The following is a 17,516-nucleotide window of genomic DNA, read 5'->3' as shown; positions in this document are numbered from 1 at the left end:
TATTTGACTAGCCCCATTTTCCCGTGAAAAGCATGCCCCTTTCATTGCATCCATATCATGACTACCAAATACCTCCTCTATTTCTTCCTCTTTTAGCACGTTAAATGCAGCTTCCTAAGCTCTCTATCTAGATATCAACAGAATTATCTCCAAATAATTCTAAGACTTTAAAAATTGGTTTAATCTTCTTATCCCTAAAATCACCCCCCTTACCAACTGCCTCATGACAATCGTTGGTACTGTCACTGAGCTTGCAACCCATGTTCTTAAACATAGAGTAACCTTTGACTCCACATCTAATCATTCATAAAGCTGTATTGTCTGTCAAATTAAATGTGACATTTATGTGAGAGCACTTCATAGTCTGTAAAGCACTACACAGGTGATAACATGAAGCTACACTCATAATGGATTTGCAGGCTCTGCTTCTCATTTGGCTTCTACAGCCTCATCCCTCACCAACTTCTTGCCCTACCTCTCTCTTTCTTCCCCATCACCCAATTTCCCAGTCAGTCAGGCCAACAGAATGCATTCTATATACGCGACTTGCTTTCCCCAACATCTTTGCCTGTATGCATGCCACTTATTTGCCTCAGTTGATCTTTATTTCAATAAGTGTTTGCAGAGGAGAAACCTCGCTGGCTCCTTCTCCTTTCTATTTTTTTTCAGAGGCTACCCGTCAGGTCAACATTGCCTTTTTCAAGGAAGCTCTGCAAGCCTGACCTCCCTTGGAAGTGCCTTAGGACTGGCTTCTTGCACAGTACACAACCTTTACTTATAGAGGGTTTGGAGATTATTCTTTATTCATGTCTTATTTCTCCTGCTCCTGGAGGAGATGACTCTGACTTCCACTGACTCTTTTGGGGGGCTTAAGTCAGGGTTGAGTACCAGAGGCCCTAAATAGCTGGACGTGGATTCCGGTAATATCAAATCGATCTTTGGCTTAACTGAGAGGTTCTGAAAGCTGGGACCTGACCTTGTCCATTTCCCTCTTTCTCCAGTTTCCTATTATTTCCCACTGTTTTTTAAAAGTTTTTTGTTTTCTTAAGTTTTCACAAGAATAAACATTGAAAATAAAATTTGCACAAAGATCAAACTAGGAAAGGCCACACAACCAACACGTATTACATCATTATAGGTAAGTTAGCAGGGAGATTTCAGACCTGGGCTAGCTCTGGAACCACATTTTACACTGTTGAAAATAAAAGCTGGAGTACAGATGACTTTCCCAGGTCCACAGAGTTGGTAAGCTGGAGAGCTGCACCTGGAGCCAAGCAACCTGCCCTGTCCTTTCCACTGCACCCTCTAAGAAATCTAATCAGAAGGAACAGGTGGTATCTCATTTTGTACGGTGCTTTAGCAATGTACTATTTGCTTTCTAGTGTGTCTATTGTCTCGTTTGACATCTTCTCTCAAAAAAGTGATGAAACGAAACGCTTTTTTTGACAAGTTCAGAGTGTTCTTGGTTCCTGTGTGGAATTCTTCCAAGTCTGAATTTGGTAGTGGGAAGAGAAGGAATCCGGAGGAAGGAGGATGAGAAGTTTAAAGGAGAGGAAAGGGAAGCAGAGAAGGCCGCAAGGTGCCTGCAAGATGTCTGGGGAGTTGGAGGAATGGGAGAGTGCCCCGCTCTTCCTTCTGGGAGAGCTCCAGCTAGGCAGGACCTTTCACCAAGGCTCTGATATCGTGCTGGTTTCCGAAAGCCCCAGCCGAGGGTGTGCAGCCAAAGGGTGACAGAAGGTGAGGCACGTGTGGGGGCGCGGGTGCTGACCGCCGCGGCGCGCCCTCCCTCCGACGCGCAGTGTGCGGGGCGCAGACAACCAGCGGCCAGCCCAGGGCTTTCGGGGAGCGAAGTAGGGCTCCCGAGGCACCGGGCGAGAATGGGAATGGGAGGGACCCGGTGCTCCCGGACACGCCCCCGGCAGGTCCCACGCCCGGGTCTTCTGAGACCTCGCGCGGCCCAGCCCGGGAGCGGCCCAGCTATATAAGTCCCAGCGGAAGACCGGAACGCAGAGGGTCCTGCTGGCGCGAGGGTGGGGAGGAGGGGACGCGGGGACTCGGCCCCCAACACCGCGCTCCGTCTGCAGCCGCCGCCTCTGCACCGCCGCTGCCCGGCGGTCGGTTCAAAAAACAGAAATCGGGTTTGCTGCCCGGCGGACAGGCGTGAAGAGCAAGGGAAAGGAACTTCCTCCACCTTCGGGGCTGGAACCCTTTTCCTCTGCATCTCCAGTCTCTGAGTGAAGATGGGGGGCCTGACAGCCTCGGACGTACACCCGACCCTGGGGGTCCAGCTCTTCTCAGCTGGAATAGCGGCGTGCTTGGCGGACGTGATCACCTTCCCGCTGGACACGGCCAAAGTCCGGCTCCAGGTAGCCAGGCAGAGGGGTATGACAAGGGGTCTCAGGGCAGAGGGGACGCTGTTGCGTGCATTCCATTTATTCTCTGCTTTGGTGTAACCACTGTTTCTAGGTAGGGTAGGTGACCTTCCAAAGCAGTCTGGCCTTGTCCCAGGGCTGGTGCTTTAGGATGGGAAACTGGAACTTTTTCTGGGATTAGCTGAAGAACCACCAGGGCCACAGAGAATGGGTTGACCATGACTACTACCAAATTCTCCCAAAATTTAGGGTGCACTTAGTATTCTAAAAGCTGAGAATATTGGCCTCTCCTGAGTTTACTAGTCAGGTGCTTTTTCCTTTCTTTGATTCTTCGGGGGTTCTGTCCTATCCTACTGCCCTAGGGGTTCTGGAGAGTTCCTGGGGAGGGGGATATTCAAAATGTGCATTGTAGCCAGCCTCCCCCCATCTGCGCGTGCGCGAACACACACACACACACACACACACACACACACACACACACACACACACACACGGTAGAGGGAGGTGGTTGGAAGAGGGATGTTGCTGAGAAAAGAAACGGAAAATAGGAACACAGGGGGAAATCTTGGCTTAAGAGTGAACTCAATTTCGCTCCATTCTGTTCTGCACCTTTCTTATTTCCAGGTCCAAGGTGAATGCCCGACGTCCAGTGCTATTAGATATAAAGGTGTCCTGGGAACAATCACCACTGTGGTAAAAACAGAAGGGCGGATGAAACTCTACAGCGGGCTGCCTGCGGGGCTTCAGAGGCAAATCAGCTCCGCCTCTCTCAGGATTGGCCTCTACGACACGGTCCAGGAGTTTCTCACCGCAGGGAAGGAAAGTAAGCCGTGAGAGTTCCTGGGAGGGGCAGAAAAGCCTTGGGCTCCGCTCTGTTCCAAAAAGTGTAACACACAGAGGAGTGGTTTTCATAACAAACTGGAGAGAAAACATTCATATTTGAACTCTCCCTTCCCCAAATATTAGCTCATTGTTCATAGAAAGAAAAAAGTATGCAAAATCGATTTTTTAGATGCAGATTTATACTTGTAAAAGTCACCCAGTCATGGAAGTTTTGTGCCCAATTTGGATCTCCATCTGGAGAATATGGGTGGGCTACAGAAAAATGTTTAACTTAAAGTTCCCCAAAGAGGGAAGTATATCAGAAATATCTATGGAGCTTGTCAGAAATCCAAACGAGGACTACCATGGTCCTCTGAGTCTGAATCCTCAGGCTAGAGACCAGAGTGTCTTTCCACAAGCTTCCCTCATCATTTGTGTATGCAACAAAGTTCAAAGCCTTCTGTTTGAAGCAAGGAAAGCCAGACTTTGTGAAGAGAGTTGAAAGGACAGGAAAAGACATATTTCCTCTTAAGAGGTTCCTCATCAGGTCCAGGAAAGACCAGAGCAGAAAAAGTGGACGAATGCTGTAGGGAGTTTGTTTAGGGGAAAAAGAAAAGGAAACATATTTCCTGAGTGCCAGTGCATTCTAAGAATTCCTGTCACTTTAGGTAGCATTTATTTGAGGGCTTAACTATGAACCAGACATTGTTCTAAGTGCTTCAGATACATTATAACTGGAAGGGTATTAGTACCATTATCCCTTGGCAGATGGGAAAACTGAACACAGAGCAGATTCATCACTTGACCAAGGTCACACAGCTGGGAGGGGGCAGAGCCAGGGTTCAAACCCAGGCAGTCTGGCCTCGGACTCCAGGCTCCTAACCCTGTTCTCTACTGCCTTCTGTACTTCTCATATGATTCTGCCCATCATTCAAACTGCACAACACTGCTGTGAGTAAAAAGTGTTAGCCAAATATCAGGGCAGTTAAGTAACATGCACAAAATCACACAGCTAATCAACATCAGAGGCACTTTCATGTGGAGTAGACAAGCCAGAGAGAAGATGTGCTGATGGCAAAATGAATACATTAAGTGAAATCCACCTTGTAGATTTCATCATTTCTGCTGTAACCTTCAATACTATAATTTTATGGGATAATTTATAAATGTTATCTATACAAATATGTAAGTTATACTTATCCACACAAGTACTTTCAAAGTGAAGATAAAGTCTGGATGTTACTAGATCAAAACTGCATTTTGATATTTATAGATGTAGCAAGAGAGGAAACACAAAGGAGGTAAAGCTGCCCTTTCAGGTGGTTTTCTTCACAGATTGACTGTTCTACCAATTGTTGTGGACTTTGGGCACCAAATTAATAGGATATATGTTGGCAGTGTTCTATGTTATATAGATTCAGTTTATTTAGTAGGCTTTATTGAACTGCCATGTGCCAGTAACTATGTTAGATGTTTAGATGGCAGATGTGTCTCTAGACAGAGCTTACAGTTGAGAGTATGGGGTGTGTGGGGAGAAGTGAATAGATGACTATATTCCATGACACATGCTGTATTACAGTACAGTCCTACTTCACTTAACGATGGGGATACATTCTCAGAAATGAGTTAGGAGGCAAATTGGTTGTTGAATGAACATCACAGAGAGCACTTACACAAACCTAGATGGCATAGCCACACCTAGGCTGTATGGTATAATTTATTGCTCCTAGGCTACAAACCTGTGCAGCATGTTGGTATTGAATACTACAGGCAATTGTTACATAAAGTTAAGCGTTTGTGTACCTAAAAATAGAAAAGGTAATGCATTACACTACAACCTTATGGGGCTGGGATGTCACTAGGTGATAGGAATTTTTCAGCTCTGTTCTAATCTTACGGGACCACCATTACGTATGCAGCACATGACTAACTGTAACTACAAGATGGTGGCTATATTAAACAGAATGAGTTAACCTAGCCATGGAGGCATGGTCCGTGAGATTTTCCTGAAGAGTTAATGTCTGGATCAATTCTGGAAGGGCCAGCAGGGGTACTCCAGGCAAAAGGGTGAGAAAGGAGCTTCCAAGTAGAGTGAAGGTCATGTGCAAAGACTCAGTGAGGAGTCGAGTGAACATAGCACAGGGAGGACATGTTGGTGAGGAAGGAGGGGTGAAGCCGCAGAGACGGGAGGAAGCCAGGTGACAGAAGGCCTTGCAGGCGGTGCTAAGGAGTTTGGATTTTATCCTTACAGTGGTGGGAAGTCATTGTAAAAATATTAAGCAAGGGAGTGGCATAAACAATTTACATTTTCAAAAGATCACTTTGGCAGCAGATAGAGTATATATGTAAAAGGAGTAAGAAAGAGGTAAGTTAGAAAGCAAGAAATGATCAGGGTATGCCCTAAAGCACTGGCAATAGGGAAAAAGAGATGTCAATCAGAAAGATTGAGAAAGTATAATTGAATTGACTTGGTGAACAAATAGAAGTAAGGCATAAGGGACAGGTAGAAATATGAGATGACTTCCAAGTTTCTGTTTAAAGATACCCTTTATTGAGAGAGGATGTATAGAAGCTGTCTTAGGGGGAAGACAAGAACTTTGGTTTAGGCCATGTCAACAGGTAATGGCCAGTAGGCACATGATTCAGTTTATTTAGTGGGCTCCTTTTAGGAGAAAATCTGGGCCAGATTCCAGGAAGTCACAGCAGGGACTACCAATAGGGTCAAACAGCAGAGAGTGTGGAAAGGACTGAAAAGTGATCATTGTACATAACAAATAGAAGCTCACTGATTTTCTAGTAAAAACATCTTCAGCAGAGTAGCGTGGTATAAGCTATATTGTAGGGCACTGAGGAAGAAATGGGCTCTGAGAAGTAAAGACAAACAATATGTTTTGTAAATAAATTTCTTTTAGTTCTTAAAAAAAAAAAAAAGCCTCTTTTCCAGGAAGCTTGACTGGGAAGTGAAGAGAGGGATTTGAAAGTTGGAGATTGGAGGATAGGATGAGTACATCAAGATACACTACGTTGTAGTGCAGTGCATTATCAATGTGAGCTAAAAGTGAAGGCATTTGTAATCATATGATATTGCTAATTAAAAGACAGCTGTCAATCATATGCCCAGCCCCTGGTAAAGCATGATGAGAAGAGTACAATCATGATAGTGATTTAAAAATTGCTGCCAGTTTTGTGGATTTTCTTTATGCTAGACAGTGTAAGCTCTTTATCAATATTATTTAACTCACACAACTCTAAGAGGTAGATATTATTATCCCTTTTTGACAAATTAGGAAACAGAATTATAATGACTGAGAAAGTCTCTGCTGAGTAAATGTTACTGAACCTTAATTTTATGTTAACTTAATGATAGAAATGAATATTGGGCTTCAAGACTATTTGTATTTAATGATATCTGTCTTGAGCAACATAAGCTAATTTTTTCAAAATTTTAAGACAAAAATCACTTTCTTCTCTCCTGTCTTCTTATTTTTGTTCCCTTCACATGTTGTAGCCTAACACTACTTGATGGCCCATTTTGGTGCTGTTTGTCCACTGGGCTTCTTCTAAGGCCACCAAGTCCCATAATTAACATGATCATTCGTGGGAGAAAGATCAAGCCTCATTGGTGATGGGTGCCTCCTCACAGTCGAATAATACTGAAAAGAGAGCTAAATGTGGGAAAGAACCAAGCTGAGCACAGGAAAGAATCAGGCCACTGTGAAAATAAGCATTGTGTTTTCTTGTTCCTTGAAAGTCTTCATTTTTAAAAAATTTCAGACACCTGAAGTTTTCTAGCCTTCCTCTGAGTTGATGCACATTTAGTACATGATCAACACATGAACAAGCATTAGAGAAATAGAAAAGCTGTAAGAATACAAAAATATGGGCCAGGTGGGTGGCTCATACCTGTAATCCTAGCACTTTGGGAGGCCGAGGCAGACGGATCACCTGAGGTCAGGAGTTCAAGACTAGCCTGGCCAATATAATGAAACCCTGTCTCTACTAAAAATACAAAACTTAGCAGGCTGTGGTGGCACGTGCCTATAATCCCAGCTACTTGGGAGGCTGAGGCAGGAGAATCTCTTGAACCCAGGAGGCGGAGATTGCAGTGAGCCAAGATCGCACCACTGCACTCTAGCCTAGATAACAGAGCAAGACTCCATCTCAAAAAACAAAATACAAAAATATGAACCACTGAAAATTAAAAAGACATGCATGCATTCTAGGTCTTTAATTTTTTTCTTAATAATTTTTTTTTCTCTCTGGATAGCAACACCTAGTTTAGGAAGCAAGATTTTAGCTGGTCTAACGACTGGAGGAGTGGCAGTATTCATTGGGCAACCCACAGAGGTCGTGAAAGTCAGACTTCAAGCACAGAGCCATCTCCACGGAATCAAACCTCGCTACACGGGGACTTATAACGCGTACAGAATAATAGCAACAACCGAAGGCTTGACGGGTCTTTGGAAAGGTAACTAACTTCAAAGTGGGTTTTATAACCACCAAAGCACATACATACAACTAGCAACTTATTGTAAAGTAGAGTTAGTAAACATTTTCTTTTTTTTTTTCCCCAGGGACTACTCCCAATCTGATGAGAAGTGTCATCATCAATTGTACAGAGCTAGTAACATATGATCTAATGAAGGAGGCCTTTGTGAAAAACAACATATTAGCAGGTAACTTCCCATTTCATATAACAAACAGGTCTGCACCTTTAGAATTTCATCTTGGAGCTTCTGCAGCCACCTTATACTCAATCTCTTAACTCCAATAGTTTTCTCTTTTTAAAAATTAAGTAATTTTGAACCATATATAACTTTGTGAGAAGCAGGAAAAGACCAAAATATTAAGTTTAAGAAGTTTTGCCACAACAAAAATATTTTGCAACAAAAATAACAGGCAATTTCATGTCAGCATTATTCTCATTTAATACTAATATATGGGACTTTTGTTAGAATCTTATTCTTTATACAGCAGAATTCAGGAGGTAAGTCCATCCTGCATACTATATCCAAAAGATCTAGTTATACAAGGAGCTTATCAGTGGTCTCATCCAAAAAGTAATACCATAAGATAGGTTCTTAAAAATAATATTCTAACAACTTCTAGAGACATTGAAATTTCCCTTATTTCAATAAAAAAGTATTAGATGCTCATATATTAGGCATTATTACAGGCCTTAAAGGCACAGAGGAAACTAACAGGTTACTTTCCTAAAGTGTTAACAATCTATTAAGCCATTTACTCTTTACCTTCTTTTTCTAGTGCAATACCTTTCTTATTTTATTTTATTTATTTATAAGACATCTTCATTGACCTACTGTTATCAATAGGTTTATAAAGATATGACAGATAACTAAATTGCAAGCCCCCAGAAGTCTGATGTTGACCTGTTTCATCGATCCATTTTAGATGACGTCCCCTGCCACTTGGTGTCGGCTCTTATCGCTGGATTTTGCGCAACAGCTATGTCCTCCCCGGTGGATGTAGTAAAAACCAGATTTATTAATTCTCCACCAGGACAGTACAAAAGTGTGCCCAACTGTGCAATGAAAGTGTTCACTAACGAAGGACCAACGGCTTTCTTCAAGGGGTAAGATATGATCTTGTGTATCTGTAATGTGTTCTGGCTGTCTGTGTGCTTTGGGACACTCTCATGTCAAGCAACTGACAGTTAGCTTACAAGCCTTAGTATATTCATATACTTAGTATTGACTTTTCCTTGCCACAGATTTCTCCAATCCACCAATTCCACTGTGCCAGAAAGTAAAAAGCCATGATATTCAAATTTTCTCAACTTTGATCAAAGGCTCATTCAAGACCAGTGCCTTTTCCATTGGTCCCAATCTATTGGAAATGCAGACAGTATTTTGCCTTCTCTGGGCAAGAAAGTTATAAAGTAGAGGGAAATCATAATAGAGAGCTATGAGAGAACAAGATTTGATTTGACTTAATTTGATGGACTCAAGTTTTAACATTGTAAAACTAGAGATAAGACATCACCAATCGGCCGGGCGCGGTGGCTCACGCCTGTAATCCCAGCACTTTGGGAGGCCGAGGCGGGCGGATCACGAGGTCAGGAGATCGAGACCATCCTGGCTAACACGGTGAAACCCCGTCTCTACTAAAAATACAAAAAATTAGCCGGGCGTGGTAGCGGGCGCCTGTAGTCCCAGCTACTCGGGAGGCTGAGGCAGGAGAATGGCGTGAACCCGGGAGGCGGAGCTTGCAGTGAGCCGAGATCGCGCCACTGCACTCCAGCCTGGGTGACAGAGCGAGACTCCGTCTCAAAAAAAAAAAAAAAAAGACATCACCAATCTAGAAAAGTGATGCAGAAAAGTATTTGATTTGGGTAATTTTACACTCACCTAGAAACAAGTGTTGTGTAATAGATTACATATTTCCATAATGCAATGTTGTATCGGAAACTACCTTCCTAAGAAAATATAGTATGGGCTCAGCGTGGTGGCTCGCACCTGTAACCCCAGCACTTTGGGAGATGGAGGCAGGAGGATCACTCGAGCCCAGACTGGGCAACAAAGCAAGACCCTGTCTCAATAAAAAAATTTAAAAATTAGCTGAGTGTGGTGGCACGCACTGATGGTCCCCTCTACTTGGGAAGCTGAGGCAAGAGGATCTCCTGAGCCCAGGAGTTCAAGGTTTCAGCGAGCTATGATTGTGCCACTGCACTCCAGCCTGGGAGACAGAGCAAGGCCCTGTCTCAAAAAAGAAGAAGGAGAAGGAGGAGAAAATACAGTATTAAGTAATCTGTCAATATATTCCACAAGGATTACACTAGTGGTTTAATAATAAAATTCTATTACCTTTTTAAACTGTAAGGCCATTCCTCAAGCTTTATAAATTAAGCATGAATGCAGCATACACATTTTATAAAAAGTTCCAACTCATCATAATCTGTACTTATGGTACATTAATACAAATGAAGTTCATTATAAAATTAACTTAAAATGGATATACCAGTTATTAAACCATTAACCATTTAATAATTTTATTTTTTTCAAATTTAAAAACCTTTTGGAGAAGAAATACTACAACATGGATGAACCTTGAAAACGTTATGCTAAGTGAAATAAGCCAGACACAAAAGGACAAATACTGTATGATTACACTTAAATGAGGTACCTAGAGTAGTCAAATTCATAGAGACAGAAAGAATAGAAGTTACCAGGGGCTGGAGGTAGGAAAAAATGGAGAGCTGTTTAATGGGTAGAGAGTTTCTTTTTGGGGTGACAAAAAGGTTCTAGAGATGGACAGTGGTGATGGTTACACACAATGTGTATGTACTTAATGCTACTGAAATGTAATTTTATGATTTTTTTTTTTTGCAGCAAAATACCCCACATTGGGAAGTGAAGAGAAACATGTTAAGAGACTTGAAGGAAAAAAATTGGGGCAGAGGGGTGTTTTTTATAGGTTAAACAATAAAAGCCATTTAAACAGTAACAATTTCTCTAAGGACAAGAATCGTCAAGATTGAGACAGCACTGATTTCTTGACTCTACTCAATACTTCTTTGGTTTCTCTTCTTCCTTCCCCCTTCTAATAGTTTCCTACCTCCCATTCAGAAAGCAAAGCAAAACAAGCAAAAATTCCCCCTTCCCTCAAAAAAAGGAAAGAGTTTTTGAAAAAGTTCATGTCAGTGAAGAGAAGACATGTTTTGGGAGTGAAGGATATTTGTGGATTTGTATAGATGTGATCATCAGGGCTGTGTTGTTTTGAAGTAATATAGGACATCTAGAGGAAAATTTATTTTCAGCAGAGGGAAAGATGAAGAGTAGGTACTTTTAAGCATCTTCACTTGAGGAGTGGCAAAATGAGAAGCATAACCTGCTATAATCACTTTAAGAATTTCAGGCTGAGTGTGGTGGTGCAGTCTCTAGTCCCAGTTACTCCAGGAGGCTCAGGTGGGAGGATCACTTAAGCCCAGGAGCTCGAGGTTGCAGTGAGTTATGATTACACTACTGCATTCCAGCCTGGGTGGCAGGGTGAAGCCTCATCTCAAAAATTAAAAATAAAAAAAATCAAACAAACTAATCAAACGATGACATGCACTTTTCTAGGTTGGTACCTTCCTTCTTGCGACTTGGATCCTGGAACGTCATTGTGTTTGTGTGCTTTGAACAACTGAAACGAGAACTGTCAAAGTCAAGGCAGACTATGGACTGTGCCACATAATCAGCTTCAAGAAAATGATGTAACATACCAGTGGGAATCTTGCTGACTGGATCATAAAAACAAACAAAACTTATTCACTTATTTTAACCTAAAAAGATAAAGGAATTTTGGCAGAGAATTTTCGACTTTTTTATATAAAAAAGGGGAAAACTAATGCCTATTTAATTTTTTTTTCTCAGTGTCTTAAGAAGGGGAAAGCAAAACATTCAGCATATACCCTGGCAAATGTAATGCAGATAAGCTACTGCATTTGACCATTTCTGGAGTGCAATTGTGTGAATGAATGTGAGGAACTTTAACATGTTTTAATTACAACTCCAACTGGTGGAAAAGAAACTGAGTGAAATGCAGTTTATATTTATAAATACTTAAAAATGAAGTTATTAAAAATATTAGTTATTTATTAACCACAATTGTCAGTTAATATATTCAATAAAGTATTGCTAATACCTTTTAAAGTTTGTCTTTTGAGATCTATACCTGGGTGTAAGAGTCAAGTTCACCTAGAATACAAGACTGCCCAATAGCAAATGCAGGTCTTTAGAATCATAGGCATGAACCTACTCTGAATGTTATTAGTATAGATTTTTAATGTTTAGAGTCCAGATTTGATGACATCTTTAACAACTTCTAAGACACTATATTCATTTTGGCAGGATTGTTACTAGAGTCCTGGTATCTGTGCTAGCATCACATAATTTTAGAGCTGGAGGGTACTTCTGGGAAGACAGAGGAACAGTTTGAGATTCCAACTGAGATGAAAACGAATCTTCATGGAATCTTTCATCAAAGCCAAATTCAAATTCATCATTAGCACCTGTAGTAACCTTTTCAATGCCTACAAACTGCATGCAGAAGAGATAGGGAAACAGTAAAACAGATATTAAAAGAAGTTTTTAAGACAAAGCCCAGCCTGATTTTAAGCCAAATCCAAGGATTGGCAGCTTGGATGAGCAGGAAGGTTACAGGCTGCCAGACATCATTCTAGTTCTGTTTTAATCAACTCCACGTTACATTTACTATCAGGGATTCTCACCTCGCCCTCATGCATGTCTTCCCCATTCATTACCCGCAAAAGTGTCTTGTAGCAGATGTCTTCTGTGTCCCATACATAGCATTTTGCTCTTTAGTGCTTGCTGGCCTGACTTCCTATTGTCATGTCAGCATCTGCCCTTTTTAGGGTCTCTGGCCACCAGAGCCAGCTTTACTCACCTGTGCATGGCATTCTAGAAGAGCAGCAGGGAAAATAACACAGCCCCAGTGCAGCCCTTAACCACCAATAACTGGTAGTATTTGGTGTACAAATATCTCAGTTCCCTCAACTGTCAGGTGGAATACCGCTGAGGGATCAAACTCTAGTAACACACAGTAGTGTTTTGCTTACTATGGTTAACTAAAAAATCACAGGGTCTTCATGCATTTGGAAAGGATACTTTATTTCTTACAAAGGGTTACAGCCTACAAGGTGGTCATTCTGCAGGCTAGAAAGCATAACCTCCAGCAAAGAACAGAGGCAGACACTTCTAGGGAAGGAAGAGTAAGACAGAAATTTAAGTTGAATGGGTTGGCCAAGTATACGTATTCAACAGGCTACAGGTGGATTCATGAATATTCATGAAGGCAGTCCTGATGCATGCATGTTACACCTTGGGGTGGAGGCTTAACATTTAAATGTATTACAGTTAGGCCCTATACATGAAAAGGTGAAGCAGTGACACGAAGGCACACAATGCACCATTTCTGTAAACAGGCCAGAGCCAGTCCACGGTGGTTGGTCTCTTATCATGAGAAAGCTACTAAAATCCTCTTGTCCAGTTAAAACTGTAGTTATGGCTGGTGGAAAATGGGCTGGAGTCAGTCAACACTTGGTGAAGCTGCAGTTGCTTCAGACACTCAAGGCCAGTGTTTGTTTAGCTGCTTGAGAAAAACAAAAATCTTGTGGCAGTTAGAACATAGTTTATTCTTTAAGTGTAGGAGTGTGTGACTTAATCCTGCCTGGCATGTCCTTAGATCCTGTTTATAATTTGGCATCTTATAGCTCACAAGTGGTATGAATGTGTACACAGAAAATCCAAAAGAATTGGCATACATAATAAGAGTTTGGCAAAGTGGCTAATAAAATCAATATTTAAAAGACTAGATACCTAGATTTCTACATACCAGCAAAAGGAAGTTAGAAAATAAAGCTGTAAAAATGTGTAACAGCATTTTAAAATAGTACCTGGGAATAAATATAACAAAAGATGTGTCATATCACTATGGAGAAGACTACAATGCTACAAAGAATATTGCCACAAAGTGTCTGTTCCCTCAGTCTGTGATCTCTATTTTAACATTCATGCTGGTCAGTTGTGTCTAACCCATCCAACGGAGGGAGTATAACAAAGTGTGTCTGACCTTCCATTCTATCATGGCCAGGAATTCAGTTTTGAGGGTTTCTCTGGGGTCCCCTTGACCAAGAGGGGGTCCTTTAGTCAGTGGGAAGCTTTAGGATTTTATTTTTAGTTTACAACATTTGTGGGCTGACTTCTATTCCCTGTCTCAGTTCCCTACTCCTTTACCAGTGTTTCCTGGGATCACCTCCCAAATGAACTGCAAATCCTTTCCTGACGGTCTGATTCAGAGAATTCAAATTAGGACAAATCACAACCTTCAAATAGCATGTTTGTTTCAAGAATAAGGAAGAAAACATATAACTTTATTTCTTTGCATGGGACCCTGATCAGGCAACGGGCAGTTGCAAATGGAGGGAAGCAAGTTGGCCAATTACTGGTACAGAGAAATGTCAGTCATCAGAAGATATTTGAGGATCTGCTATGCTCTAGACACTGTGTATACTACACAGTGGTACATAAAGCAAGCATAGGCTCTGCCCCCATACAGAAGGAAATATAAGGGAATCGATCTGGTATCAGATGGTACCTGGGGATTTACCAAGTGCTTTGATAACAGCCTAAGTGATCTCATCTGATAGGGACACAACTGTGGTGGGAAAAGCCCCTACAGGCCTGAGAATCACCACAAAGTTTTTCTTTTTCATGCAAAGTAAGTGGCAATAATCACAGTCTGTTCCTTGTTTAACAAGGCAAGCCATTACTTGAAACAAGGTAAGATATAAAGTCTACAAATCATTCTTGCTTCTTTTTGTCTTCATTTGTTAAAATTGGAAAATTTTCATTGTGGAATATAACACATATACATGAAAGTGCATAAAGCAAATGAATATTTTAATGTATTATTACAAAGTGAACTAACAGGTAACCAAAGTGAAGCTCAAGAAATAGAAAATTGCAAGCACTGCAGAACCACCTCCACCCACGGGATCACAACTTGAGACCATCTTAACTTCGCTTTCATGGTAAATGGTTTTCCGTGTGTTTTTATATGGATTCACTATTTAAGTATACATCCCTAAATTATATGGCTTGTCTATTTTTAAACTTCATATAAATGGAATCATCCAGTATGTTTTATGTGTGCATCTTTTGACCAATATTACAAATTTAGAATTCACACAACAGTAGGCTAGCTAGGCAGCTCTGCTAATCTTAGCTGAATTCAGTTGGCCTTTAAATTCAGGCCATGGGTTTTTGACCAGTTCTGATCAACTCCATGTGGCTCTGATTCATCTGGTACCCATGGACAAACTGAGGCATGCTCTTTTTCATGGTGATGGCAGAGGCGCCAAGAATAAGCCCAATTGCTCAAACCTATTTCAAGCCTTTGCTTATGTCCACTAACATTCCATTGATCTTGGCAAGTCACGTGGTCAAGCCTAACATCAAGGAGCAAGGAAATGCACTCGTTATTGGGAAACGGAGAGGACTGAATATTTGCTGAATAAATCCAAACTGGCACAGCACATCTGTTCAACATGGTACTAGAAGTCCTAGCTAGTGCAGTAAGACAAATAAATGGATGGAAAGAAATAAAAGTTACTGCTCACGAGTGATATGAATGTGGACACAGAAAATCCAAAAGAACTGGCATATATGAGTTTGGCAACGTGGCTAATAAAACCAATATTAAAAAGTCTATATACCTGTATTTCTATATACCAGCAAAAGGAAGTTAGAAAATAAAGCTGTAAAAATGTATTATATAAAAGCATTTTAGGCCGGGCGTGGTGGCTCATGCCTGTAATCCCAGCACTTTGGGAGACGGAGGCAGGTGGATTACCTGACGTCAGGAGTTCGAGACCAGCCTGGCCAACATGGTGAAAACCTGTCTCTACTAAAAATACAAAAAATTTAGCTGCTCATGGTGGCGGGCACCTGTAATCCCAGTTATTCGGGAGGCTGAGGCAGGAGAATCACTTGAACCCGGGAGGCAGAGGTTACAGTGAGCCGAGATGGCGCCATTGCACTCCAGCCTGGGTGACGGAGCAAGACTCTGTCTCAAAAAAAAAAAAAAAAAAAGCATTTTAAAATAGTACCTGGGAATAAATATAACAAAAGATGTGTGGTATCACTATGAAGGCTATATAATTCTATTGAAATATTTTTTTAAACTATATAGGTATATAACATACTCTCAGATTGGAAAAAACTGTTTTCACATTTATCTTACAGATTTAATGCAATCTGTAGAGTCAAAGCATTTATTTTTCTCATTAATGGTCTGTCCCTAGAGGGAAATGATCTGCATTAAACTGCTCCATAGGTCTCCAGTCTTTCTAAATTTGATTCCAATGTTTTACTGTTAAGTGTATTTGTTGTAGTTTATAAGGATATACTTTATAAAATTAATCACTATTTCTCATTTACTATTTTTTAAACATAAGTGGTGAATTTTTATCAAATGTTTTTTCTGCATCTAAGACCATCATGATTTTCAAATGTTAATATGAAAAATTACATTAGTTTTATTCTGATGATCAACTGAACTGAGCCATAATTGATCACATATTAAAGCAATATATCTATATATGCAGGTCATTAATATATTTAGTAAGCTTCCAGATTCAGTATGCTAACATTTTGTTTATAATTACTGCATCTAAAGTGACACTGGCATACAATTTTTTTTCATAACTGTTCTTGTTGAGTTTTAGTCATCAAGGTTATGATAGTCTCATGAATTGCAGAGTCTACATTCTATCATTTGCAAGAGTTTGTGAAAAGTGATTTTACTCTTTAGTGTGTCATTCAGCTCACTGATGCAAGCCATATAGAACTGCAGTTTTTAGTGGAAAGGGTTTTAATTGCTAATTCAGTTTAATAGGGCTAGGACTCTCCCCCTTCCTTGTACAGTTTTGGTAAGCTGTATTTTTCTAGAAATTTTTGTATTTCATTAAAATTTTCAAATTTTTGAAAAAATTAATTTTTTTCACCATCTGTAGAATTTGTAGTGATGTCCCATATTTCATTGACATTATTGCTTTCTCTTTTATTCTTAACTAGTATCAAGTTTATCAATACTAGTCTTTTCAAGCAAAAGCTTATTTCTGTTGATCCCATATGCTTGTTTTCTATTCTATGCATTTTAAGCACTTATCTTTAATTCTTTAATATTTCTTTGTCTATTTTCTTTACGTTTATTGTTCTTCATCAAACTCCTTAAGATGGATGTTTTGTCTTTAATTTCCAGCCTATTTTCGAATATATACGTATATTTAAACCTATAATTAGCACTAACTTTAATAAAGTTAGTACTAATATACTAACTTAGCCTTATCCAACCAGATCCACCTATTTTTGTTTATTTCAAAGTAAGATATACACACATACACACACACACGCACACAGAAATGCTATGCAGCTGTAAAAAAATGATGTATTAACATGTAAATAGATCCACTTTATGATGGATAATAGAACTTTTATGTAAAGTTAAGAATAAAACAGCGCAGTTTAGCATGAATTATTCCTACTCTTTGTAAGAAGGGGCAGGTGGAGGTGGTGGCATCTTTTTAAATACAGGAAATTTTCAGTCTCATAACCACTTGTTTCTCATCCAACACTGTAAATAGGTAATCAGCAGTTAACAAGTCAAGAAAATCAAAACTTTTTTCTGTATATTCTGATTTACCTACAGCAACACGATAAGAAAAATAAGAAAAATGTTTAATGAGCATGAATGACTAAATGAGGGAATATGGAAAAAAAGAAGTATCAACAGAAAGGC

The 17,516-nt window shown here is 40.4% G+C and overlaps 1 protein-coding gene across 1 annotated transcript; it reads left to right on the top strand.

Moving 5' to 3' along the window:
- Positions 1-1,382: 1,382 nt before the first annotated feature.
- Positions 1,383-11,844, top strand: UCP1 (uncoupling protein 1). Its single transcript, XM_016952249.4, has 7 exons — positions 1,383-1,737; positions 2,085-2,366; positions 2,997-3,195; positions 7,462-7,662; positions 7,769-7,870; positions 8,607-8,787; positions 11,276-11,844. Exons 2-7 carry the CDS (start codon positions 2,241-2,243, stop codon positions 11,388-11,390), a joined length of 924 nt encoding a protein of 307 aa, XP_016807738.1. The 5' UTR covers positions 1,383-1,737; positions 2,085-2,240; the 3' UTR covers positions 11,391-11,844.
- Positions 11,845-17,516: the final 5,672 nt, after the last annotated feature.

This window comes from Pan troglodytes, chromosome 3 (genome assembly GCF_028858775.2).
Source record: "Pan troglodytes isolate AG18354 chromosome 3, NHGRI_mPanTro3-v2.0_pri, whole genome shotgun sequence".
NCBI classification, from domain to species: domain Eukaryota; kingdom Metazoa; phylum Chordata; class Mammalia; order Primates; family Hominidae; genus Pan; species Pan troglodytes.
Note: the sequence above shows the minus strand (reverse complement) of the source record. Positions and strands in the feature narration are given on the sequence as shown.

Bases quoted from the DNA above. Each gene is read 5' to 3' on its own strand.
- UCP1 (XM_016952249.4), top strand. From the start codon at position 2,241: ATGGGGGGCCTGACAGCCTCGGACGTACACCCGACCCTGGGGGTCCAG. The intron at 2,367-2,996 runs GTAGCCAGGCAG...TCTTATTTCCAG, and splicing joins CGGCCAAAGTCCGGCTCCAG to GTCCAAGGTGAATGCCCGAC. The intron at 3,196-7,461 runs GTAAGCCGTGAG...CTCTCTGGATAG, and splicing joins TCTCACCGCAGGGAAGGAAA to CAACACCTAGTTTAGGAAGC.